General features: G+C 42.3%; 3 protein-coding genes across 12 annotated transcripts in view; 2 read left to right on the top strand and 1 right to left on the bottom strand.

Moving 5' to 3' along the window:
- Window positions 1-5: 5 nt before the first annotated feature.
- On the bottom strand, window positions 6-5,191 carry PRR11 (proline rich 11). 3 transcript variants are annotated; one of them, XM_075032908.1, is made up of 10 exons: window positions 5,126-5,191; window positions 4,379-4,490; window positions 3,816-3,969; window positions 3,154-3,276; window positions 2,614-2,868; window positions 2,375-2,473; window positions 1,793-1,902; window positions 1,620-1,679; window positions 1,435-1,531; window positions 6-950 (listed from the first exon to the last, which is right to left on the bottom strand). In XM_075032908.1, exons 2-10 carry the CDS (start codon window positions 4,486-4,488, stop codon window positions 882-884), a joined length of 1,077 nt encoding a protein of 358 aa, XP_074889009.1. In that variant the 5' UTR covers window positions 4,489-4,490; window positions 5,126-5,191; the 3' UTR covers window positions 6-881. The 3 variants fall into 3 exon arrangements, with proteins under 3 accessions (XP_074889009.1, XP_074889011.1, XP_074889010.1); XM_075032910.1 differs by lacking the exon at window positions 5,126-5,191 and adding an exon at window positions 5,039-5,119; XM_075032909.1 differs by lacking the exon at window positions 5,126-5,191 and adding an exon at window positions 4,594-4,800.
- Window positions 5,192-5,753: 562 nt separating this feature from the next.
- SKA2 (spindle and kinetochore associated complex subunit 2) lies at window positions 5,754-19,674 on the top strand. Its single transcript, XM_075032906.1, has 7 exons — window positions 5,754-5,906; window positions 13,571-13,660; window positions 14,449-14,625; window positions 15,955-16,041; window positions 17,378-17,420; window positions 18,323-18,455; window positions 19,188-19,674. The coding sequence occupies exons 1-7, from the start codon at window positions 5,874-5,876 to the stop codon at window positions 19,312-19,314; spliced, it is 690 nt and encodes a 229-aa protein (XP_074889007.1). The 5' UTR covers window positions 5,754-5,873; the 3' UTR covers window positions 19,315-19,674.
- Window positions 19,675-20,985: 1,311 nt separating this feature from the next.
- TRIM37 (tripartite motif containing 37) overlaps window positions 20,986-25,925 on the top strand; it is a 33,061-nt gene continuing 28,121 nt past the window's right edge. For all 8 annotated transcript variants that reach the window (XR_012651100.1, XR_012651101.1, XM_075032904.1 and 5 more), the window contains exons 1-4: window positions 20,986-21,230; window positions 22,871-22,972; window positions 24,330-24,370; window positions 25,429-25,545. Coding sequence is in view for 6 of the 8 variants with exons in the window: in XM_075032904.1 (XP_074889005.1) it covers window positions 21,210-21,230; window positions 22,871-22,972; window positions 24,330-24,370; window positions 25,429-25,545 (281 nt within the window). In the remaining 2 variants the exon portion in view is untranslated. The remainder of the gene's footprint in view (window positions 21,231-22,870; window positions 22,973-24,329; window positions 24,371-25,428; window positions 25,546-25,925) is intronic.

The following is a 25,925-nucleotide window of genomic DNA, read 5'->3' as shown; positions in this document are numbered from 1 at the left end:
GGTGGGCTGCAAGAGACGCAGCGCGGCAACGCTCAGCCGGGAGCGGCGAGACGGCGGAGCGGGCGAGCGTCGGACATGATGTCATCAGCGACGCAACTCTCCCGACGGCCCCGGCTGTTCGGTTCTGCCGTGGGGCCATCGCCGTGCCACCAGAACTCGCCCTCCACCCTCATCGCTCCGGATAAGCGGCTGCAGCGGTGGGCGAGAGCAGGTCCTTGTCCCAACTGGGAGTCGCGGCACGTCACCCGACTGCCGCGGAAGTTCTCGGTGAACTTGACTCCGGAGGAGGCTTTCGGTCACTTGCCTTTATGCGGCTCAGTCTTCTCACGCGACAGGTGATCCGATGCCAGCCAAAAGCAATGCAGATTGTAGTTGCTTCATAGGTTCTTAGCCACGCGATGGAATTGTTGTGGAAACTTGCAGCCTTTCACTTCAGTGACATTAGACTGCTAAACTGCTGCTTTTCTTTGAGCCAGTATAATTACCCTCAAGATCTCTTTTGTTAAAAAAAAAAAAAAAAAAAGTAAAAACACTACGGAATTTTAGCAGACACACACATATTTATATTACAAGAAGCAGCAGAGCTGGGAGCATCACAGTCCCCGCTTCAGCAGCAGCCAGGTAGCAAAAGAGTCACAAAATTTCATGTTTGTTTGTTGTTTTGTTGTTTGTTTTTTTTCCATTAACAGAGAAGATGCAACCAGATTGAGACACATTAGAAAGACACTGCCTTTAAAAAGCAGAAATCTGCTAATGGGATTTCTTAATTCCCTGTTCTCACATGCACCGGATTTACTTACAAATGCATATGCCTGAATGAGATAAAAATGGGATTCAAGTGGCTTCCTGACCACAAATGGAAAATACTTTGTTCCATAAACCTACTTTTGTTCATCAAAGCTGTTGGCCGCGCTTAACCGGGCAGGTGAGGGACTCTTTGGATGAGCCATCTGTCAAAACAAGAAAAGGGTCAGATCTTGGAGGATGAACTTAGTGCTAATTATGACCAAGATAAAATATAGTGCAATTCTTAACTGACACCACAAAAGAAAACAGACGCATCAAATCCTTAAAAATACATTATTGACCCTCAGGTTTTGTTCTCCTGCAAACCGGAACTACGAAGTTAGAGATTGCATCGAGGCACTAGAATGGCCATCAAAAAAAGCAACTTTTCATCTTGGCATTGCCAAATAACCTGCTGAAAGATGGGCAATGGCATTTCCATTCTGCAGTTACATTACCATTAAAACAGGAATCAGCAAAACAAGCACCCTTATTTCTGGGTACTTAGCACTTTTGGATGAGAGTTACGGAGAGACTGTAACGTACGTAATCCCTACAGTGCAGGATGTATGTAAGAGAATCAGTATGAAATTCTCCGGATTTTAAGGCCAGTGTGTCATTCCAAAAAAGAGAAACACCATGACTTGCCTGAAACTTGCGCCGTAGTGCCTGTGTCATAATTGGCGTCAACCCAGACCCGCATTCAATGTTTTCTTTACTATTTAGTGGAGTGCCACCGGGACTTCTGAAAAGATTGGAAACAAGGGAAACTATGCTTAGTTCTCTTATTTTTTTTCTAGAGAAACAAAACAAGATAATAGGAAGGAACTTACCTTTGTATATTGACTTTCTTCAGATGTTTTCGAAGATCTAACTGATTTTTAAGAGGGGTACTGAAAGAACAAAACAGGTTGTTAAAATAAAATACTTTCCGCTCTGTAAACAATGTTAATCACTGTTCAGAATAGAAAAATCTAACATCAAAGAAAGGAAGAAAGCATCTTACATCAAGGAGTTTGTAACGTGAGCTGATGGCTTGGATTTAGGTCTCAGACTAACACTCTGTAAATCTGAGACTGTAATTAATGCCCTGCGTGTCTTCACTGGTGATTCTGCCTAGAGTGAGAAAAGAAATGTTACCACAAATAAACTTTAGAAGGCCTTGCTGACCTTAAATCTGTTTAATATTTATACTCTGAATGACTTCTGAGGTTTATGGCTTTTATGCTTTTTTGAATCATTAAGATTTTAATGTGCCTTGGACAAAAATAGATTTATTAAAAAAAAACCTTTTGCAAACAAGATTTCAGCTGGGCAAAAGACAGCCCAAAATCTATTGGTAACACACAGACATAAAGCTACATGAAAGCTACATGCTTTATCTAAAATTAGGAGAACTGTCCTGCATGCCAGCTGAGATTGGAGTTAGATTACTTAAAGCTGATCACTGGGTTTTTAGAAGAGAAGAGCTAGTTTCTTGAAAAAATTCAGAGGGGCTAAAAGAAGCATTGCAGGAAATACACCAGTTCCAGCATGGAATTTGCCTCGATACACCACCATCCTCTTATCCATGTGTCCTCCGGTTTACCTTGTCCATTCTCAGGTTGCTGTTTGTCTTCTTTAGTTTAACATTCAGGAGGTCTTTGAGAGTGATCTGCATTGGCCCATCATTTTTCATTGATGGTGCCTGAAAACAAAGGTGGTTGGAAGGGAAATTAGGATCGCCAAGTGACTGAGCATTCACAAAGACACAGATTCCCAATGAAACCAGGTCCAGAGAACCCAGCCATGAGAAAAAAGAAATAGAGGAACCCTCTTACTCCCTACCAGAAGTGCTTTAGAGCCATTGCCCCGTTTGAGGGAGAGAGGTGCTGGAGGCAGTTTTGGTGGGGGCAGTGGTGGTGGTGGCGGCGGCGGAGGAAGAGGTGGAGGGGGTGCAGATACAGGCTGCAGCTGTGTTGTGGAAGGCCCACATACTGATGACTGCAGGCCCATCTGCACTTGTACAGGAGCACCTAGAACTGGTTTATTACACCTTTGACAAAGAGAATTTTCTGAAGACAAGGCTGCAGTTCCATTCATCTGAAAATAAACAAGAGAATATTAAATCCACTGGCAAAAGTAGATGAAATTTCAGAGGACAAAATTTCTGGTTTCAGTTGATCCAGAAAGACATAAAAAGCCTCTTATGAGGCTTGCCAGCAAACCGCTTCCCTCTAGCTGTGAGGTAACCGCAGTTCAGTAATGCTGAAAGCAAAGAATGCCCAATGAGAAGCTCTTAAGATTGCAGTTTATCTGCACTGACCACAGTTCCTTACATGCTTACACAAGCAAACATTACCCTGCCCCACTGGGATTGAGACTGACCTGGAGTAATCCTTGTAGTCTGGAAAATTCAGTTTCCAACTTTTCCAGCTGCTCTCTGAACGTATTTAGCTCCCTTAAGTAGATTTGTGATGGAAATACGGTGTCTTTAACCACCTTAAAACTCTAAGCATAAAAAGAAACCAGGTAAGCGTTTTCACCACATTATGTTACCAGAGACAGGACTATGATTACTATTGAAAGTTCTGTCACAAGGTCTTCTCATTGCAGTCAATAGAAAGGTGCAACACAAAGATACAAAATGTCACCAAATATTTCCTTGGCAGGAACCCAAGGAGTGGCTTTCTAAAAAAAACCCAAACTTTAACTTAATCTAGGAATTCTAAAGTATAATTCACGGTTGACCTGAAAAATTCACACAATCAATTCTGCTATGAAAGAAAGACTGCACCCTCTGTCACTGCAAATCCTCCTGATATTCCAATAAAAAAACCTACAGTTGCACGTATGCATTTCACGTCCACAGTTGCCTTGACACTCTTCTCATATTGATTCCTTCAACAGTAAACACTAAATACACTTTAGATGTTTCAATAGACATAACTACATTTACAGCTTAGTTCTCAAATCTGACTGTATATCCTGCATCTGAGCACTAAGAACAACCACACACACTGGCAAAAATAGAGAAGTAGAAAACTTACCTGTGCAACCGTGTTCTGGCACCAACAATACAAAAATGATGCTGCTGTTGTAAAGGGTTTTACCACATTTTTTATACTGGGCAAGGCTAACGACCAGAGTGAGGACAGATGGCTTGGGACAGGTGACATGTTCAGAGGAAGATCACCTGCTGATCTGGGACAGAACATTTCAGAATGAGGCCATAGTTATATTTATCATTTCAACCTTTAAAAAAGTTAACTGTGACCAATCATCTGGAAACTACAAGCACCAGAAACAGCAGGTGACAACAGAGTAAACGTGACCACAGAGACCAGGAAAGACCAAAATACAGTTCGATAAAGGGGGGGGGGGAAATCATATTTGCAATACATTTTTATCCAAATTGCTTTTCCTGCATATTGAAGTTAACAATAGATAGAGTACTGGAAGATACACAAGATGAAACAATTCTACAGCATCCATGCTGGGATGCACATAGGCTTCAAACATGATTCTATTACCTCAGTTCCATGAACCATTGCGAGCAAACAGTGGACCCAGAGACTGAGTTAAATGGAAAAGTTCAAACTGAGCCTCTTACCGTGGAGGAGGACAACCCGAGCCCTGGAGGTTTGCAGCATCTCCTTTTTTTCCCAGTAGAAATTTTGCTCGGGCTCTCTGTTTTCGTCTGTATTTCTTATACTTTGCCATTACTGTTAAAGAAGACACATTTAAAATTAATGTATAGAAAACATACCCACTTTCATGTGAGGACAGAGCTATCAACAAATAGGTAGGGAAGAACGTGGACTGCACCTCAAAAATCCAGTCAGAAGTTATTCACAGTTGTCTTGCTAGAAGCATTACATACAACTGATTAGAAATATACCCTTCTCTGAAGTTCCTACGTTCCACGAGGATGTGTTTGCACACGAGAGGGTGAACAACATAAAAAGTACCGGTTTACCCGGGCTTTTATTGACGGGTTTTCTTTATCCTGAAGTGACAAATACTGCATTTTGGGAAAACTGTTTGTGCGGAGCGTAGGCGAAAGGCACGAAGAAACCGCAGAAAGCGAGCCCAGCGCTTCCCTGACCGTCGGTTCTCGCTCAGGCGTTACCTGAGCAGCCGCCCCTCATACACACACCACCCCCCCTTACACACACACCCCCTCGGCGCGACCCCCGCCACCTCCCCGCTCCTGCGTGGGGCCAGCCCCGCTCTCCGGGGAGCCCGCACCGAGGAGCGGACGATTCCTCACACGGAACTGCCCCACGGTCACGGGTGACCGAGGACACAGGGGGTGTCCCCTCAGGCGTCCCCGTCCCCCCCCCCAGCCGCCGCTCACCTCCCCACCCGCCGCCGCCGCCGATTCAAACCGCTCCCCGCGCCGCGCTCAGCCAATGGGAGCGCCGCTCTCTGCCGTCTCCCCCCTCCCCGCCCACTCTCTCTCCCCGCGGCCCGTGTTAGCCGCCCGCTGATTGGCCGTTGGACGGACGCGGGCCCGAGCTCGACGGGAGCGGCGAAAGGCCAATCGCGGGCCTAGCGGCTGCTCCGCCCCGTCCTGGGGCGCACTGAGGTGATCCGCCCCGCTATTGGATAAAGGTTTTTCAGCCCCGCCAATCAGCTGCGGGACACCGCTCGGCTGGGAAAGGCCAATCGGGTTGAATGGTGGGGGAAGCACCGGCCCGCCGGAGGGAACCGGAGGAGGTGACCGGCGTTTCCCCCCCCTAGCCCCCCGCCAGAGACGGACCGCGGCTAATCGACCGCTCCACTTCCCGCCAATTGCAGCGCTCCGCTCCCTACTCCAGCCAATCACCGCTAGATTCCACTCTAGACCAATAGTGGCTCGCGGCGCTCCCCCCACCTAGCCAATCGCTAGCTGCAGATTTTCTACCAACCAATGGGCTCCCCCCTACCTCGGAGAGGGTTTACATTCTTCCCGACCCAATAGCGAGCGCTCTCTGTCAGCGACCAGCCAATGGGAGGCGAGCGGCGAGTGACAGCTGCCCAATGGGGACCGCCGACTCTCCCATCCTGCGGAGCGGGGGGTGGGTATCTCCCCGCCGCCGCCTGAGGAATGTCAACTATTCAACATGGAGACGGCGGTTACCAGGCTCGAGACCATGGTGAGTCCGGGCGGCGGCCGGGCTGAGGGACGGCGGGGTCGGAGGACGGCGGGACGGCGGCGGGAGCGCCTCGGAGGGCGCGGGGCTGTCGCTTGAGGGAGGGAAAAGGGCGGGGAAGGGGTGGGGGGGGAGCGGGCGCGGCTGAGGGGCGTGAGGGGAGAGCGGTCGCTCTCCCCTCAGCCGCGCCCGCGCCCCATCCGGGCTCTGAGCGGAGCCCGCGCGGCCCTCGACGGGGCGACCGCCGTTCGGGTCAGGCGAGTTCGGCCGGGCCGGTCCATTCTGCCTCCACCCCCCCAGCCCCCCCCCGGGGGGGCGGGGCTTGATGGTGCCGCTCCATTCACCCCCTCAGCGCGGGGGCAGGGCCCGGCCATTTCCCTCTCACCTGGGGGGGGGGTCGGGGGGAGTGTGGGTGGGTGGATGGATGAGGCGGGGGGGCGGGTTCCGCGCAGTCCCGTGAGCGTTTATGGCTTTCCGTGGCGGGGTGGGGGGAACGGGGCCGTTGAGGGGCGCGGCCGGATCGGTCCGGTCCGTTTCATTTCATTTCATTTCCCCGTCGCGGTGGGGGAGGGGGTAAGGCGGCGCAGAGGAGAGCGCTCTCGGACTAGTCCATTTTCTCTCAGCGAGGGGTGAGGGTGGAGCTCTCACCTGGGCTGGACCATTTTCCCTGCGGGGGGTGTCCGGGGGAGGAGAGGCGGGCTGGGCTGTTTCATTCGCGCCGGTAGCGGGGGGGGGGGGGGTGGTGGTGGAGGAAAAGCGGGGCGATGCGGCGGGATGGCTTCCCGCCGGGATGGCTTCCCGCCGGGGCCTGCGGCGGTGCCGCGCCTCAGCCTCCCCTTGTCCTCCTCCCGGGAGAACGGGGCGAGATCCGCGGGTCCGGTCAGCGGGAGAAGAGCCGGGGGAGCCTCCCCCATCGCCTCGCCGCCGGTGGGCGCTGCGGGGCCGGGCCGTTCGCTCTGAGGAGAGGACCGGGGAGGCAGCGGGACCCCCGGTCCGTCCTTCGTGAGGAGCTCGCCGGCCCTTTCAGCCGTTCCTTCTTGGCGAGGTGTGGGCTGTAGCCAGTCCTGAGGAGAGGGTGGCTTTTCCTTCAGCCGTTCAAGTTCGCGTAGTTCTTTTCACAGCGTTTAACTCGGTTTCGGCGCTCTCGGAGCCAGCCCCTGCGGGCAAAGACCGAGCTGCCTTATGTAATAGCCGCCCTTCTGCCTGCCCCGCTCACGGGAAAGCGAAAAAAAAGAAGAAAAAAAAAAAACCAAAAGAAAAGAGCTATGTTGTGCTTTTACATATTGGGAGACTGCCTCTTTAAACGGACAAGTTCCTTGCGGCATCCTTCAAGTCTTGGTCTTCATTCTATACAATGTAAACTTGTTTACACTTTTTTTTTTTAGTGAAAATGCTTTGGGAATATTTTATGCATCCAAATGCTTAATAGAGAATATTAATTTCTATTCCTAAGACCTTACAGAAATTAAAATGCTTATACTGACATAGTTCTCCAAAAGTGGATGCTCCTTTGGTTTTTGCTGGGAAACTTCCAGAAGTTTTTTGTCATATTAATTGTCCTAGCAGCAGTGTTAGGTACCTTAATTGATAAACTGCAAGTGTCCTCGTGGAGAAAAAAGTACATTATTCAATACAGAGACAAATAATACAATAGATTTGTCTTTGGGGTTTTTTTCTCCTCTGACAATCTTGGTTTCAAGTTCTTATTAAAAAAGAAATAAAAATTAGTTTAATAGTCTCCTAGTTCTTATCTGTACACAGTAACATCACCAAAGTGAAATATCCAGAAGTCAGGAGGAGCAGTGGGGGAACATGGTGGGGACTATTGTATATCCACATTATCCCTTAGCCTAATGACTGCTAGGCTTTCACTTCAATATACAAAATTGGTGCACTCCTTAATGCCCAGTGTTTAACCTGGTTTTGTTTACCTTTGCTTACTTTATTGCTCCTTCAGTCACTTTGCTCCAGCACCACCATAAAGTGCCCCTTAAAGCATTAGGAACAGTGGGCAACTAAGTTTGCTTTGTCTGAAAAGAAACAACTGGCTGAAAGTTGTCTAAATGTGAGCATGTTCTGCTAACATGCCTTTGTCACCTCATTCAGTGACCTGCATGTCATTACAGAAGTAAGACACTTCTGAGTGAATATTTTAAGCAACAGTACTATTTCTGTTAAGAAATAAAAAGTAAGAATTTAAATCAATGCCAAAATACTTGCATTAGTCGAAAGATCAGAGAATTCAAATTATCTTACCCAATTCTCAGTTTTACTTCACTTTAAAAACAAGGTGGTGTGTTTTGTTTGGTTTTTTTTTCCTTTGAATAAACCATGCTTTTGAGGGGGTGCTTGTTCTCCTTTAGCTACTGAACTGCAGTCATCAAACTGAATGCTTAGAATGGTAATATACAGCATTTGAATTCATCAACATACTACATTCTTGTCAGAGCTCTGAAGTTGTTCTAATTTCAAATTCAGAACCTCAGCCTTGCCCATAGTGTAAACTTGATCTCCCCATATCATTTGTCAGTTTTGGTTGGTGGGGGTTTTTTTTGGTAAAACCTAGTTTGTTGAGCGATTTCTTTTTTCCCTGTAGCATGTTTTGCTTTCCATGTAAATCCGTTTAGAAATGCTCAGGTTAGATGTTGATTATTTTTATGTTATGGTTTATTTCTGTGTTTTATTGAAAGTCTTATCTTTAAAGTTTGCTGATTAGCGATTCTAATTTTAGGACATGTAAATAATTGGAGAGGTATTTTGGCCCCCTTAAAGCTAAAAGGGGCTTTTATATATGGCAGTGGAAGAAGACAGTAATGGGACACTGTCTTATGATCTGCTTTACGAGTAGACCAAAATGATCATTGCGCAGTAATTTCAAGGTGAAGAGCTCGTTCGGGTCAATTATCTGCACAGATGGCACCTAACAACTTCCAGAGGTTTTGAGATTATAGCTTCGTCTTCCACCCCGTTCTAATTACACCAAATCTTTGGGTAATCCATTTGAAAAACAAATTGATTTTGATTTCACCCTGTTATTCTTAATTTTTCTGTATGATTCTTCTGTTAATTTCTTCTAGCAGAAGATGGAAGATGGTATGCCCGGCTGCCTTCTTCCACTAAAACTGCTGGGTGGCACAAGGCAGTTGTATCTTCACCTGGTTTTTTTTTTGCCTTTTTTTTTTAAGAAAAGGGTGTTTTCTTAAATACACCTTGAACAATCTCACTTATTAATTTCCTGTATACAAACCTCATTCAAAAGTGCAATACTTCTCTTTTTCATTGTTTAACTTAATCAGAATATGTACAGTGGCAACTATGTCTCGCATGTTGCAGCTTTGTGTGTCTTGCTCTTCTGCTTATTGTTTCTTCTTCCTGGATTTCCTGTGGAAGTCAGCTCTCTCCACAGAAGTGTGATAAAAAAATGCTTCTTACTTCCCCAGAGGTTTTGACATGCGTTTCATGGAAAGCTTCATTTTAGTCTCATGGAACCAGAGATAAACTAATTTGTAGGTGCTTAAAAAGAACAATGTGTGTGAAAATACCGGGTTTATTGATGGTTCTTTGAGACTATTGCTCAAAGTATAGTAACGAGAAGAGCTGAACGAACCATAAGATCTACAATATAAGATGAGATTCATTACACAAAAGATTGTAAAGCTAACTTATTAACAATTTAAATAAGCATACTGGGTGCTGTATTTTAGGAATTGGGCACCTGAGACTGTGCTGCACAAGCGTTCATTGAAGTTAGCTGGGGCCGGAGAGCTTTCCAACAGCTTCAGCAGACACAGAGTCAGGCCTCTAATGAAAATATAGTCCATGGTAGTTGCTGGTGATAAATGTATCCTTCTGTATAACAACCATTTCATTAACCTTTAATGCCCAGGACTTCACGTGCTGGGCTAGTGCGTTCCAGTATGCACTTCAGCAGTTCCCACTGAAAGAAATTTTGTGTGGACATCCATATAGTAAAATTTGATAACAAATGGATAAAGTGTCAGATGAGTTGAGAGTGCTTCATTCAGAGCAATTTAGTTAATTTCTGTATTTTTAGTATAGTGGACCTACTTTTTTCTTTGAGTGGTGTCTGTCCAGTGCCCTTTTTATGTTGTACTACTAGTGATCATGCACAAAAAGCAGTGCAATGTTAAAAGGGCATTGGCCAGCAATACTATCTACGTTATTCATTCTTCTTCTTAAAGTCACAAGTCAAAAGTCACTGTCTGAGACCAGAAGGTGATTTGCAAAACAACTGTAAAATGAGATTGCCACTGATTTTTTTTTTCCCCTCTCATTGTCTTCTCGTTATTTGCCAAGGAGAAATGTTAACTGGTCTTTTAATGACAAATACCATCAACTCTCTGTGTATGTTTCTTTAGAAATAAGTGCCCTGCAAAGAGGGAAGAACACTGTATAGAATTCTTATTTCCTACAGTGTGTTCTAGGGAAATGTTACAGGTGTGAAGTTGACTCAGGTTGTTGCTCTGTATGCATCAGCAATCACTTATCTCTCCATTCCTCTGTTACTTTGCATTTTGTTGTTAAGAATCTTAGCACCTTCAGACCCTAAGAGTTCTCAAACTCTTTATATGAAGTTACTGGTTTTGTTAAAAAGAAACACATTTATTGAGATTTATGAAATACATGCCCACCTTGATAGTGCTCTAACATCTATGTGGTAACCCCCTATGTGGTAATGTACATCCACTATGTTGGGAAATGAGTGTGCGTTTAAGTGTATTTTAAAGTGATTCAACACCTGCAAATGAGAAGAATAAACTCTGGTGTCCAGAAAATGTTCCCTGTAATGCAGTTTAAGAACATCTGTCTGATAGCAGTTTAGAATCTTTGCTTGCTATGAGGCAAATCTAAGGAATAAATAAATTTGGAATCGTAGTTTCCAGTTAAAAGAGCAACAAATTGTTTGAAATTGAATTTCTGACAGATCTGTTGAGTATTTTGTTGGGCGTTTTCCTCCTTTTTTGACCCCCTTCTTGGTCAGTGGAATGACAGGGATTATGAATAATAATAATGTCTTGAAATATGTGAGTTCTTGTGTGTCTCTATCAGGACTTGGTGAACCTTAACCTTATCCAATTCTCCATGATCCACAGAAACCACTATCTGACTCGACCTATTTTTTTCCAATACGTATTTTGTGTATTGATTACTTGTACAGAGTTCTTGCTGCTAACGAATGCTCTGACTTTATTGCACTACTGTACTTTACAGCTAGCAGTGCAATAGTATTGTCAAAGCATCTGAAAGCAGAGTACGCAGCAATGGCTTGAGTCTTGCCTCACAGTTTCAAACACTTTCTTCTAAGCCTGTGAGTAAATTACAAATTTACATTTCACAAACTGCATTTTCTGTGTGATTGATGTACAGTACTCATCATACGAACGGTCCTAACCTATAACATTAAGGTGAGATTTCTGCAGGTGTATGTTTCCTGAAATAGAGCAAGAAATAAATATTTATAAAATAAAGGAAAAATGGATCATAAAGGAGGAACATATGGCAGTGCTTATAAACATGCTTTGAAATTGCTGATAATAAATTTTGTTTCTTTTGGAGTTAGCATACTTTCAGGAGGAAGCAGTGATACTGTGTTAGTATTTTCATTAAGCACAAATCTTAAAATTATAGCCACACGATGGATAAGCATTCAGCTTCACATTCAATTTTTAATGCCTTGAATTATAGTAGTAGCATGGTATTAGTGGCTTACTGTCGTTCTGTAAATCTCAAATTATCAATATTGAATATTTAGGAACAGACCTTCATGGATAATTTTAAAAGCCACCCATATTCACTGTCTGCTTTCCCAATAATTATTAATCAGATAGAGGAGTTGGAGAAAAGCAAAAAAATTACCTTTTTGGCGTGCCTGCCTCTAGAAATGAAAACCTAAAAATGTTTGCTAGTGGAGGAGAACAGAAACGATTGAGCATTTAGGAGAAATTCCCTCATGAACCCTTTAAAAAATACATCGTGTAATAAAAAGTATTTTATTCTCACATTTTATCATGACTGGTTTCTGGGGTGGATGTGGGAAGGAGTTTTTTTGGGTAGATGGTAAGTTATGGGAGTAACGGGTGAAAGCTTTCCCTTTGATTTATAGATGCTTGAGGTCTTTACTAGATTTATTTTCCTTTTCTTAAGCTATTATTTGAAAATTTACTGAAGGTGTGTATGCGTATGAAACATTACACATTTTCACTATGTCAGAAAGGGGATTTTACTTGTAGAACATCTTGGATCAAACACCATTCCTTTAGGCTATCTGAAGTTCCAGATCCTCAAAGGTATTAATGGCAGCTCCTGAAGGTGGAATTCAAGGCTGATGTTTAAAACATAAACATCCTTTTGGTATCCAGGCCTGACTACAGGCTACATCCAAGGACTACTGAAGTTTGTCACTGTAGCTACCATTATAGCCCTGCCAGATAGTACTTTGGGATACAGTAACAAATATAGCCTTATTTCATCCTTTAAAAAGTTGTATTGATTACTTCAGGGTTAATCTCAGTATAAATTCTGAAAACCACACTGAGTTAAGTAAGTTACAAGCATTTTTAACTTGCTTTCATCATTGCCTCTTCTGTAACGGTAAAATCACCAAATCATTACGGTAAGAAATTCATGAGTTGTTTGTGAACTGGGAAAACTGCCTTTCTTTAAACAGAAGGACTTCTTAAGGACAGAAATCCTTAATAGGTATTAAAATTGCAGACTAAAATTAATTAAGTAATAATGCTATCAGCAGACTATTTTACAAGGCAATTAGAGAATTCTCCGGTGGCTTATTTATCCCAGGGAAAGAAATGTGATGTCATCAATTTTATTATCTATTTATCAGTCTGGTTTATTGGGGAATAATAAAATGTATTATGGGTATTAGAACCATCTGAGAGAATGCATTCCTAATATAATTCATAATAAAATCTCTGTTGATATGCTTGGATCCTGAACACTATTCATAATCTCTGCTGTGTAAATAACGGAGTATTGCAGTTTTGCTAACAGAACTTTTAATGTTTGAAAAGAGAAGGAGTTAGCCAAGAAGCTCTGAAAATTGATGGAAAATATGTTAATATCTCAGGAGAAAAAAATCAAACACCTCCTGCATTGAGTGAAGATCACTTTTAAAAAGATGCGTGTTCTTTTCTATTGATAGAACTTACCTCTTTGGTCTACTACTTAAAAACTTCATCTTGAGAGGTTTGGCATTGCAAGGGCATGTAACATCAGAAGAGATAGAAGTGTTTTCATGCATTTTGGGGACCTGCATGAAAAAGGTACTAGTGGCAAGATACAAAGAGAACAACTGGGTAATTTGGGTTAGACAAATGGAAAGAGGGTAAAATTAATAGAAGTTTGTGTGTGTACGCCCATGTAATTCTTACATGTGAGAGGAAAATGATTGTGTTAAGTCTGAAAGTTTATTGCTTTATATTTTTCAGGCTAGAAGTGTGTCAGTGTAATTGGCAAACATTAGCTAATGGAATAGATTGGAGGAATAGAAATCTACTTTTATAGTACATGAGCCTTTAAATCAGAGGCATCTGGCTTCTGCTTTCCTGAAATACAGGAAATGCAAATGGTTGGGTTTTGTCTGCAATTTTTGTTTTTTAATATACTGTGGCTGACCTTAAATATTTTAGTTCCAGAAGGCAGAATCTGATCTGGATTATATTCAACACAGACTGGAGTTTGAAATAATGAAAAGTCTTCCTGATAATCCAGCAGCAGAGGTAGTATTTTTAGATTAAATTAATAGATTTTATTGCATTTTGCATGAAGTTGGTAATAAATGGGTAATTTTCTTTAATCCTAAAATATAGGTGGCTGTTCTTTTATCTAGTTGTTAGGTTTTTATCGTTATTATAAAGTATTTCTTGCATCGTATATCAAGATAACTGGCCTAATATGAATTCAGTGCAGAAACCAACAAAACCCCCTTGATTTCTTGGTATAGTGAAATTCACCCATGTTCTGCTTTGAGAAATGAGTAGTAGTGTTATACCTAAATTTAAGAGACAGATTCCAATCTGAGCTAAAGCACACCCTTGCTCTGAGATCAAAAGATAAACTTGCTAATAAGCAATGTCTAAATTCAGATTTGGGGGACAGATGAGAGGAAGAGGAAAACAATAAATGGCAGCATGTAAAGGATTTTATAAATAAGTCCTTGTCTCCATGTATATTGTAACATATAGTGGAAAAATAATCTTTTTAGTTAGAAGTCCCTAACTTATTCCAACTCAGAAAAGCCATTAACATCACCAGCACAGTAAATTCATCCTCCTGTATTTGTTGTGGAACCACAGATTTATGCTGTTTTATTAACACTACCTATCATTTTTGCTTATGAAAAAATAAATATATAGATGAAACAGATGCTCACTGCTACACTTTTCATTGTAAAGGGTCATTTCATGGTATATTTTAGTGTCTCTAATGCCTACACTTTTAATTGGTATATGGCCACATTAATTTTCTCTTCTTAAATAGTTTAAATGTACTTTTAATTTCTACATAGGAGAATCCAGTCGCTGTCTTGGAAGAACTCTCAGTGGTGAAATCTCGGTATAAAACGTTATGTATGCAGCTGGAAAAAGTTTCTATAGAGCAGAGAGAATCCATGAAGGGCATCCGTGCTGCTCTAGAGAACACAATGAAGATGATTCAGGCAGTACAGCAACATACTGATCTTGAGGTAGTATTTTCATTTTAATTACTCGAGTCTCACTCCTGTAAATGAACATGTATTTGTGTAACCTTTACGTAGATGTGAGTAGTTCTATTGGAAACTGTTATATGTGCAGACTCTTAGAGGACTCTTAGAAGATAAGAAGACCATTTACCTGAAGAAATGTTTGCAAGATTGGAGCTCTTTTTGTAAATCACAAGCCTGATTCATTACTCAACAGTTACGCTAGTGGTATTCAGTTTTGGAGTTGGAAGTAATGCCATAATAGCGTCAATAGTGTGACACACGTTTGAATAGTTTCATAGAAATTGATGCCTCTCTGCACAGCTGTGTCCCACTTCTATACTGACTTTTTTTTAAAAGTAGCCACTTTAAAGAAATTAGAAAGTGAAACCAATATTAAAAGGCAAAAAATCTTTTAAACGGCAAATGTATTTTCCCTGTCTGAAGTGAGTCAGTTAAAACCAATGCATTGTAATATATGCGGTGGAATTGTTATTAGTGCAAAGTTGTTAAGTTTTTCTCAGTATGATAATGCCTATCTATCTATTAAAAAAAACCCCTACAACAAACAACACATTTTCGTAAGTGGTCTTCAGACACTGCTTCATTACAGTTTTGAAGAGGTTGTGAAAGCATTAATTTTGTCCCTTTACAAATCAGATGATTTAGATGAAAAAAGCTAATTGATAGTCTAGTGGCAAGGACAGAACTGGTGTGACTAAAACACATTCCCAGATCTCAGCTCTCACTTTAATGTTCTAATGACAGTGCCCCAAGATTGTGTTTAATCTGTCAACAGCTCTAGACAAGTTACTGGTAAGTCTTTCTTTATGGATAAAATATACTGTATAATGATTTAAAAGACAGTGGTTATATGTCACAGAAAGGAAAAAATATTTTCTTTCCCTGTGTTCCAAGGATATGCCGCCAAGAATAATTTCATATTTGGATTTTGTTAAAGTGGAAGACTCTTGTCTCTTGAGTTATATTTAGGCTTTTTAGATAAAGATTTTCTTGTACTTTGTATATTTCCTAAACCAAAGATGGATTAAACTGTTATGGAGAAATGTAAGTCTTTAAGTGAAATACTTCTTCTGTCAAATAATTTATCTCTTTCTGTTCAAACATTTATGGTATTGATGCTAAAGGAATATTATGGTTGGATTTTTCAGAAATACTTTGCTTGTAAATTTGCTTTCATTTGAAGGAAAGTAGGAGCCTACTATTAGTTTCCATGAGAAAAGGGCTACACAAACACTGAGTTCTTCTGTAAATATCATCACCCTAGGAACTGAAAGTATCAGAGTTCTCTGTGTTTGTTTTTTTTCCTAGCGCTTACCTCTGTCAGGAGAAGAACAGACTGCAGCACAGCAGTTAACCTGCCAAACTGGTAAAGAAATGGAATCGCTCGTGGAAGAGGTAATTAGGCCACAGAGTGTCAGTATTCCAAAAGCCATTAGTCCTGAGTAAAGCTCAGCTGAAGTCAGAAGGGCTGTTTTTGTGACTTAATACCTCTCAAATGAATGGAATTTTTCAGAAATGGGACTAAAGTCTCTAATAAAACTTTTCTTTTTTATTACATACTGATTAAGTATATGATTTGTTCCAATTAAATTGTCCACGAAGGAAAAATTTGCTTTGATGGAAGACTTTGTTCCCCTTATTTTTTAATTGGATAAGTTTCTGTTTCTTTTCAGAGATGCAGTTGGTTGCTCTTGTCAATCCTATTGTTCTCTTAACGTGTTATATAAGAACCCTTTGGGTGGGAGTGAAGAATGTAATTGATCCAAATGAATTCGTATCAAAATGGGGAGAAATTTAATTTCCTGTAAAATATTAAATGAATTTTGGAATATGAGTAACATAGATCTAAACTAATACTTGTTAAAAAGTCAGATATTCTCCCATAGCTAAATTGGTCTGGACCGCATATTAAAAGCAAAATATTAAAGAAGGTTAATAGAGTGTAATTATCTTATTGACCTTATCTTCTTCTACATGTCTTCTCACTGCCCACTACTCTGCTGCCAAAGGATGCCTGTCTTTCTGTCCCTTTATTGCCACGGTTGGTTTGCATGAAAGCCATCCAGTATCTTGCAGCTTCATTCACTCTTTGCAAATATCTTCTCCTACCTTGATAAATGCTCTCAATTTCTGTCTTCCCATTATTTAATTCTAAAGCACTTCACATACAGCCGGCATAATCCAGGCCCAATGCAAAATGTAGCTATATCCTACAGCTACTGAGGCCAGTTTAATTGGTATCAGTCCCTATGTTGTCATTGAGCGTGTTTCGAAGATGTTCTCTGAAAGGCAGAAAGAATGGAAAGATGTCACAAAGGCCCTGGGATTTTTTTGTCAGTGCTGTATTTCTGGCTGAGGAGAGTCAGATATAGCTACCTTCAGCTTGTCAGAACTGTCAGCCTCTGAAGGTTGCCTGAAAATAGGAAAGCCATCTTTTTCCTTTGCTGCACGTACAGTGCTTTCAGCTACAACCAGATGGGAATGAAAAGGAGAAAGCTGAAAAGGCTTATCTGACTTGCATAGAAATCTTTCTGTATCCATTTTAAACTTATTTTTTATTTGAAACCAGGATTCGTTTAATGCCTAAGATTTTGCTGTTGACTTCAGTGGCTGCAAGACTCCTGGTTATCCAACAGTAAAATGTAATTACTAATGCAGAAATGAAATTGTAAAAAATAATTTCTAAATAAAATTCCAACAAATCCTGATATTATCTCTCGTTTATTTTTAGCCATCTAGCCATTCAGGATCTGCAGCCTCTGGCTCATCTGAAGGTAAGTACTGAAAGAAAAATTTTCCTTATGTTTTCTTTTTTTCCCTTGACTGATCTTCTCCCCCTCACACTCAGCCCCAGTAAGTAAGCTTTGTGAATAGTATCAATCTCTCAAGACGTCCATCTCTAATATTGAACTCTAATAGGCCTGTGCTATTTAAACATATCAAGTTACCATCTAGAATTCAGGGAGTAATGAATTAAACTGTCTTACTTTCTGAAAAAGGCAGATACTGTAAATAACTTCAGCTGACAAATAAGGCCTGTTTTACCCCTAGTACAATAAGGCCAAATCTCATAGTAGTAGGAATAGGCTGAGACCTAGGTATGGTTTCTGAGCTCTTTTATTTAAAGAACATAGAGCCTATGATGCACAGCAAATTCACTGTTTTCACTCTCAAGCATTAGGAACTACTGCTTTTATATGAAGTGAAGAATTTAGACTTTAATAAAAGCAAGTGAGCCCTTAGTTATAATCCACATATAGTTCCCATGTCTCTGGGAGTTTTTCTTGCTTTCGATGGTAATGAAGTGGGTAGTGTTGTGTTTATGGTCTGGAAGAAATGAGGTACTAGTCTTACCATAGAAATAGCTCTTGTTTAATCCATTTATCCCTACTTATAGAAAGGAATTTTCCTAGTTCTTTAAAAAAAAAAAAGAAAAAAACTAGTCACTGACAAACCAAATTTATTAATCCCCATCAGATCTCAAATTAAATGATTTTTCACTGGGTCTGTAGATATGATGATAGTTTGGAGGGACTATTTTCCATCTCTCCTTCCTCCTGCTAGAAAATCTTTTCTTTAGACCCATTTAGGGGGTTTCTTAAAAAGTAGTGAAAGTACTTCCTAGCTTTGGCCTAATTTCTGAAGAAACAAGTATCTTCTATTTCCAATTTTTTAGAATTGCAATTCAAACCATTGACTGAGGAAACACTTATGACTGTACCAAGGACTATCAGAAGTACTGTTAAACTAGCAGACTTGAACAATTTGTACAAGGAGTTATTTAACCACTTCATTGTAAATAAGAACAGGTAAGACTTAAAGCCATTCATTAGTAAGGATTTTGTAAGCTGTAAAGAAATTCAGCCTTTTCAAAGAAAACAAAAACAGCTAGTTAACCATTTGCTGCTATGTTACAACTTCATAATTTGATTTTATTCCCCTACACTCTTCTTGGTTAGGTACACACCCCAAAGTGTTAGGCCATCACACAAAACCCCCTAAATTAATTTGTGTAAAAATGGCTTGTATGATTTGATCGTTTTCAAAACTGCACGTCAGGTTCTTTTTCCACTTTGGTTTCACTGTACAGATGTCCAAAACTGGGTCTATTCAGGGAAGTTTTGCTGACACAGTCAGACCGCCAAACCCTTTTAGCTTTTGGAATCTGCATCCAGACTGGAAAAGCAAAGCCCTAATGCTGAACCGTGACTCCTGAACCCTGCCCTACCCACACCAGCTCCTCCTGCCTCCCCAAGCCCTGAGCCCTGTCTGGGCTGTGTGCTGTGGATTTCTTGCAGGCCGATGTTAAAAATGAGGAAGTTTTTAACTCAGGAATTCTGTCTCTTTAACCCTAAGGTTGGATTAGCAAATGACTGTTCTCAATTTGAAGTAGCACAGAAAAGTTGATGACAATATCTGAATGAGAATTGCAGAGCACTTGCAAAAATCATTCATTAAACAGTACGTGCTTTTTAGCCTTTTTCTGCCAGACCCGATGTTTGATACTCTGTTTTGCTAAATAGTTTGCTTTTGTCTTACAGAGCAGCATTGAGTGTTTCGCAGATGAACAAGATGAATATGAAAGCCACTGACTCAAGAATACGAATCTTGAAAGAACTTGCTATTGTGGAACTTGACAAACAAGGAAATGTTAAATTAGTTGTGTAAATGTAAGCTCAGGCCATTCACATTTGGCACACAAGCATCTTGGTCATAGCTCCTGGATTATTAACAAGCAAGTATTTCTCTGGTGTCTAGGAGTTGTAAGTCCACTGTTGGAAAGCTGTTAATGTTTCTGTATACGAATTCCATTTACAGTACTTAAAATTGGAGAGTTAAAAAACATTGAGGTTGGTATTTTATCTTGGATATTTATGGGGCTATCTTCAATGATTTGTTGAAGAGTATTGTTAGCCATGTGACACCTCCATGTTCTTGCTTACATTCCTGAGTGGGTTTTTAAGACAAATAACCCAAGCCACTTAATTGTACTTACATTCCTGAATAAATGATGAAAGCTAAGGAGATGAGGCCATAGATTTATTACGCTTTTGTTGACATGACTCCTGACCCTGAGCTCTGCCCTAACCCCTGAACCTGGTCCCTGACCTTTTTAATTTTCCTTTGATGTGAACTGTCTTGTTTTTACAGTCCAGCAAAATTGCAGACTCGCAGAATAGCTGAGGTTGGAAGGGACCTCAGGAGATTGTCCAGTCTAACCCCCTGCTCAGAGCAGGGCCAACTACAGCAGATTGCTGAGAGCAGTGTCCTGAAACAACTCCAAGGACAGAGAGTTTACGACCTCTGTTGCAGCCTTTGACCACCCTCACAGTAAAAAAGGGATTTTTTTTCTTATATTTAATGTTTTTAGGTTTACTTCAGACTAATTTGAGAGAGTAAGATACCTGAAGTTCACTAGGTTCCTATAGTTTTTGTGAAAAATGATGGCTGTCAAAAGGAGAGAAATTTAGATTAGTGCCATTCGGAAGGGAAAGGCTGATTTCTGAACTCATCAGTGAACTGGTTGGTCTATTTAGAGTTTGTTGTTAAGGGGAACAGGTTGTGTATTGAAGAAGAAACGGGAGGAAACGACAGGGATAACTTGATTTTACGATGTCTGCTGCTGAGTGTGCCCTTTTACCTACAAGGTTGCTATCGCTTCACACACTGATCTAATATGGAAGCATTTAGACTTAATCGTATTGATCCATTTTCAGCGCAGGACTCGATCCTTACCCTCACTCCCTTCAACAGCGTTAAATATTTAATTTATTAGTGAAATCTGGCTAAAACAATTAAAGATACCTGTTAGCGGGTCAACGACTATGCTGCGCGTAATTTAACTGTGGCCGCAGCCCTGAGGAGCGTTACCTTTGTTTCTGAAGCCGTGCCAGGGGCGGAAAATCCATCCCTGCAGCTAGATTTTGTTTAGCGCTGCCTACTCCCGAAATACCGTCGCCAGCACCGACTCACTGAGGGCGAAGCTTTTTTTGCCTCCAAATTCCTCAGAGAAAGCAACGCCGTCCCCTCGCCTGACATCTCCATTCGAGCCCTGCGCTGCTGCTGCCCGCGGCCGGAATCTCCTCAACCACCACCCCTCTCCCGCTTTCCCAGCCGGGAGCGCCGCTGCCCGCCGTGACCCTTCCAGCTCCCCCCAACCTTCCTTCAGAGCCGCGGACTGAGGGACGGCGGATCCCCCGAGCAGGGACCGGCTCCGCGGCGGGAACCTCCCGCCCGCCTCACGGGCTCCGCTCCGGCCGCCGCTGACAGGGAGCTGCCACCACGCCCCGTGGCGGCGGGCGGGCATCGCGCCTGCGCAGTACGGGTGCGGCGGTTAAGCGCCGCCTCCCCTCAGCGGCCGCAGGGCGGGTTGGCGGAGGGAGGAGCCGCCCCGCTCCCCGCCAATATGGCCGGGGTCGGGGCGCAGCCTCTGCCCGGCGGCTCTTAAACCTTTTCTCCACCCCGCGCCTTAACGCTCTTCACCCCCCCTCCCGGGGTTTGTGCGGTAGGGAGAGGGGCCGGGGAGAGCCTTCCCCTCCCCCGCCGGCGGTGGAGCCGCGGCCATGGACGAGCAGAGCGTGGAGGTGAGCGGCTTGGGCGGCGGTTGGGGCGGCTGCGCTCGCGCTCCCTCAGGGAGGCGGGAAGGGCTGTGTGTGTGGGGAGCGCTGCCTCCCCCGGGGGGGCCCCGTCCCTCAGGCCGTGTGAGGGGGGGAGCAGGCGGGGCGGCCGCACCTTCTCCTCGGCGGGGGATGGAGAGCGGCGGGGCCGGGCCTCTCCGGCGGGAGTGGTGGGGTAGGGCGGCCTGACCTATTTACGGGTCTGGGCGGGTGGCGGCGGGGCCGCGGAGCCCTCGACAGGTTCCCCCCCTCCCTTGTTGTGAGGGGAGAGAGGCCAAGCGGTACCGAGCTGCGGGCGGCCCGAGAGGCGGAAAACAGATGGCAGCTCTGCGGTGGGCAGGGATGCGCATAGGAGGGAGCTTGGCTCGTCTGTGCACTGAGGAGCTGGGTAGAAAGGAAGCAGGATGTAAAGAGGTGGTATTTCTAGGTGACACGCAGTTATTTTACGTAGTCAGGGTTAGAAAAATAAACTGGAGAAGCGTCAGAGGTGGATGGGGACCTGGCGCTGACGGAACCCGTCTTGGCGTGCGTGAAGGCGCAGTACTCGGTGGTGTCTGCCTGTAAGCTAGGCAGCTTGCACGCATTGCTGTGGTCCGTATTAATGGCAGCCAAATAGGAGAAGAATTTAAAAGACCTTGTGTGATAACTTCCCATAAACCCGTGTATTGCGTTTTAATGGTTTGCAACCATTAAAGACGACGCTAATGTATGGGAGATATTGTGGTGTAAATTGAAGAGAATGCCTCGCTTTTGTGTTGATTTATAATTTCAACTGTGCGGGGAAAAAGATAGCCCATCTGAAGAATCTTTCAAAGTTCTGTAGTTAAAGCCAGAAGGGATCTAACTCCTGTACAATACGGAATGTAAAACTTTTTTATCAGTGAAAAATCTGTTGATACAGAAAGCAAACGTAGCTTGGCATTTGAAAATACCTTTCTCATTTTGAGAATGGAGAGGGATGAGGTGGTTGTATTCTAGAACAAAATGCTTCTCTCTACAAATGGCTATAGTAAAAACATATGTTAAAGTGTATTTTTGTTGCCCAAGATTAATAAGGTGGGGTGTGAGGGGGTGTAGAAATTGTGGTGCTAGTGCTAATGGTAGACCTTAAAAGAATGCAGGTCTTATAAACGTCAAAAAAACCACCCCGTCCAATTCAACCCTTCTCATTAGCATTCTGTATAATACATACATGCACTCACCGTGCTTTTGAATTAGTTAGTGCCAGTACATTGAAACTCGTGGGTTCAGAATCTGCAGGTGCAGCACAGTTTCTTTTGGCAACTGTTCAATCCCGTGTGATCACAAGCAGGAATAATATCTTGGCTACAGAAAGGCCCACTTGGAACAAGATAAGCCGGACAAACTATTCCTTGAAGAAGAAGAATAGTGTTATAAAATGGGTGCTAAGAGCTGGTATAGTGTAGGAGAAAGTGGGGAGGGGAGCCATGGTGTTTGACTTAGCATCTGGCTCTGAGGTGCGCTCTCCGTAGCTGTTTGGAATGGGACTGCATTTATGAAACCTGGCACTCTGCCTGGAAAATAAATGCAACTCTGATATGTTTCAAGTGTGTGGCTTAACAATAGCAATAATCTACCCTTTGCAGAGCATTGCTGAAGTATTCCGATGTTTTATTTGTATGGAGAAATTGCGTGATGCACGTCTGTGTCCTCATTGCTCCAAGCTGTGCTGTTTCAGTTGTATTCGGGTGAGTTTGCTTATTATAGTTTATTCTTGCAAATATATGAACTTAAAAACTACTGATCTTGTGAACATGCTCTTGCTTCTTTCTTGCCCCTTTTCCTGGAGTTCCAAGGATTACTTTTTCCTGCTCTGTGCTCTTTAGCTTCCCTTTCAAAATCTTTTATGACGCCCTGAGGAAAAACCAGGCAGTCTGTGCATTGCATTCAGTAGTGCTAATTATAGGGACTATCTGGAATAATTGCTTTTAAGAAACAGACATATAATGATCCCTTCTTTAGCATCTTTTGAGAGTCAGTGATGCCCGTATGGAAGACGAAAGTTGGGACAGGAATCAAATGCTGACTTTGCATCTGTCAGTGTGGAGCACTGGAAGGTCATAACATCACCTCTTGTCATATCTGAGATGTTTTAAAATGCTTACCAAGCCAGTATGATATGATCAGATATGGGCTACATCTTCCTCAAGGGAGTCTGGTATAGCAGGCTGAAGCAGCATCTGAAATACCTCAGTTCATTTCTTAAGGTCATGGTTACCAATGCATAACACTTCAGTTCCAACTCCAGGCGCTGTTACGTGTTAACATAGCGGGGGGAGGGTTCAGCCGAGGTTTTCAGACCTCAGGTAGTATTTCCAGAAATCGGAACAATCATCATTCGCTTTGAAAGCTCTGACAAGATCTATATGTGAAGGATTCAAGCTACCTATTAAGAATGTTGGATGATGTACCATTGCTGGGTGGTGAGAGATTATTCATGAGAAGCTTTAAATGTAGTAGTGAGCTGACAAATACAAGCCCTTCAACTGCTGAGCTTTTACACTTGTGAGTTGTAGTGGGCAGGTGAAGTTCTTTCCTCAGCTACTTGTCTTTGGAGCTTTCTGGAAGAGAAACGTTCAGAGGGTCCTTGTGGATTTGATCATCGAACTGCGGGTATCTACCTTGCATATAAATAGCTCGAGAGGAAGAAGTAAGTTACCTTGAAGACTAATAACAGGCTCCAAAAAAGACACTTTATCTTTTGCTTTCTTTTGTTGAAACATGCCCTTTAGTCTATGACTATGGGAGTCAGCACCAGGTGTGTGGTTTTTAATGGAATATTTGATACCTTAAAATTCTCTGTATAATTTTAACTGAAGTGTCTTTGACATCTAAAGAAAAGTGGTTGCTTTGTTACTAAGATACAAATAGCAGCTTCTGCTGTGACTAAGTGGTTGAACAGTTAAATTACAAATCTGTAAAAAAAAAAAGGAAAAAATATAGAAAGAGGGTAGTAAAAAGAAGTAACTCCTAATTAATGATAGAATGTACTTGCTTGCAGTTCTCACAGTCTCTTTAAAAATGTTTTTCCTTTTTCCTTCATAGCGTTGGCTGACTGAACAAAGAGCTCAGTGCCCTCATTGTAGGTAAGGTATTCTTAATATCAGAAATAAATTATCAGGAATTAGGTATACTGTCCTGTTATGATAGATCTTTTTTCAGTGCAGTTGCACTATATTTGTAAGCTTGATTTTTGAGGCCTCCCTGCTGTTACTATAAAAGTTTACCCTGGTGTAATACTTACTCTAAAATATGTTCTAGTTTTGGGACAAGCTAAGCAAGATCTTTGTTCTTCTCCCATTACACTGCTGGTTTTGGTGCACGTAGTTGGTGTAATAAGAATAACTAGATGGTATTCCCAACTCTTCATATTCTTGCGAGAGTCAGAGACCAGCAAGTTCAGTTTTCAGTCTGAAATGTGTGCTTTTTTTTTTATACCTATAATTTGTGAGACTTACTTTGTGTTGCAGAGTTGTCTGAGAGGTAGCTACAATGTGTTGGTTTGGTTTTTTTAATACAATGCCCCACCCCATCCTCCCAAGCCTTGGCACTCCTTAGCACTTCTAGCTCTTGAGTACCTAGCCATTCTAGCTCTTGATAAACCAAAAATTGGAAGGTAGCATGTTTTTTCCCCTAAGGGAAGGGAGGTATTTAAAAAACAACTAACCAACCATTTCTGCAGAACTTCTGAAATATTCAGCTATTGAAGTATTTGGTCAATAGCTCTAAAATGCTTGTAAGGAGGTAAATATATCTACATTTTACAAAGGTGATAATTGAAGCACTGCAATGAGGATAGCTGAATAATGAGAGAAATTGAAGAAGCACTGAGAAATGAAATTATTTGCCCAGCGTTATCCAGCAGCCTATCAAGAAGTCTGGAAATAGTTCTTGGGTTCCCCATGTAGCTATTCTGTATGTCATTGTGGGGTGGTTCATTGTGGTTCCTGCCTCCACCCAACCCCCAAATGAGCAAATCGACTTAAAACTACTTTTTTGTTGTTTTAAATAACTAGTACAGCTTCAGCTTTTTGGCTATGACTTTTCCAATAGTGTAGAATCGATTAACTGAATTCACTACAATGCTTCTCTTTTAGCTCCTGGAGCTAAGTTCTTGCTCTAACTCTAGCCATGCTTCTTGCAGAGCCCCGCTGCAGCTACGAGAGCTTGTAAACTGTCGTTGGGCAGAAGAGGTCACGCAACAGCTTGATACACTTCAACTGTGCAATCTCACAAAGCATGAAGAAAATGAAAAAGACAAGTAAATGGAGCATTCTTCACATAAAGCGTTTTGCAGTTTGCCTTATATCAGTGGGCTTTTAATTTCAGCTTATTAAAATCAGGGAAACAAACTGATAACTTAAAAGTTGATTTGTGCTCAATGTATCGACTAAAAGTTGGAGTTAATTTCTGTCGTACGTAATGGAAAGAGAAAAGCTCTTCAGTGTCTTTGACTAGCAAACTACTACTATTTCTAGTTTGACTCAATATAGTAAATGAGAGATATGGGAAACATGAACGGTAGTAATACTTTTTAAAGGCTCTTAGCCCTTCTTAATGACCATACATCTGAAGTAAGTTGTCTCTTAACGGCTTGCTCATTTGGCAGTCCCATTAAGACTGTGGGTACTGATTTGGTAT

The sequence above is a fragment of the Buteo buteo genome, chromosome 7 (genome assembly GCF_964188355.1).
Source record: "Buteo buteo chromosome 7, bButBut1.hap1.1, whole genome shotgun sequence".
Lineage (NCBI taxonomy): Eukaryota > Metazoa > Chordata > Aves > Accipitriformes > Accipitridae > Buteo > Buteo buteo.
This window is presented reverse-complemented; position numbering and strand designations above follow the sequence as displayed.

Coding starts and splice junctions, on each gene's coding strand:
- PRR11 (XM_075032908.1), bottom strand. CDS start 4,488: ATGGCAAAGTATAAGAAATACAGACGAAAACAGAGAGCCCGAGCAAAA. Junction 3,970..4,378: donor TCGGGTTGTCCTCCTCCACG/GTAAGAGGCTCA, acceptor GTTCTGTCCCAG/ATCAGCAGGTGATCTTCCTC. Junction 3,277..3,815: donor GCCAGAACACGGTTGCACAG/GTAAGTTTTCTA, acceptor TTTTATGCTTAG/AGTTTTAAGGTGGTTAAAGA.
- SKA2 (XM_075032906.1), top strand. CDS start 5,874: ATGGAGACGGCGGTTACCAGGCTCGAGACCATG. Junction 5,907..13,570: donor TTACCAGGCTCGAGACCATG/GTGAGTCCGGGC, acceptor TAAATATTTTAG/TTCCAGAAGGCAGAATCTGA. Junction 17,421..18,322: donor AGCCTCTGGCTCATCTGAAG/GTAAGTACTGAA, acceptor CCAATTTTTTAG/AATTGCAATTCAAACCATTG.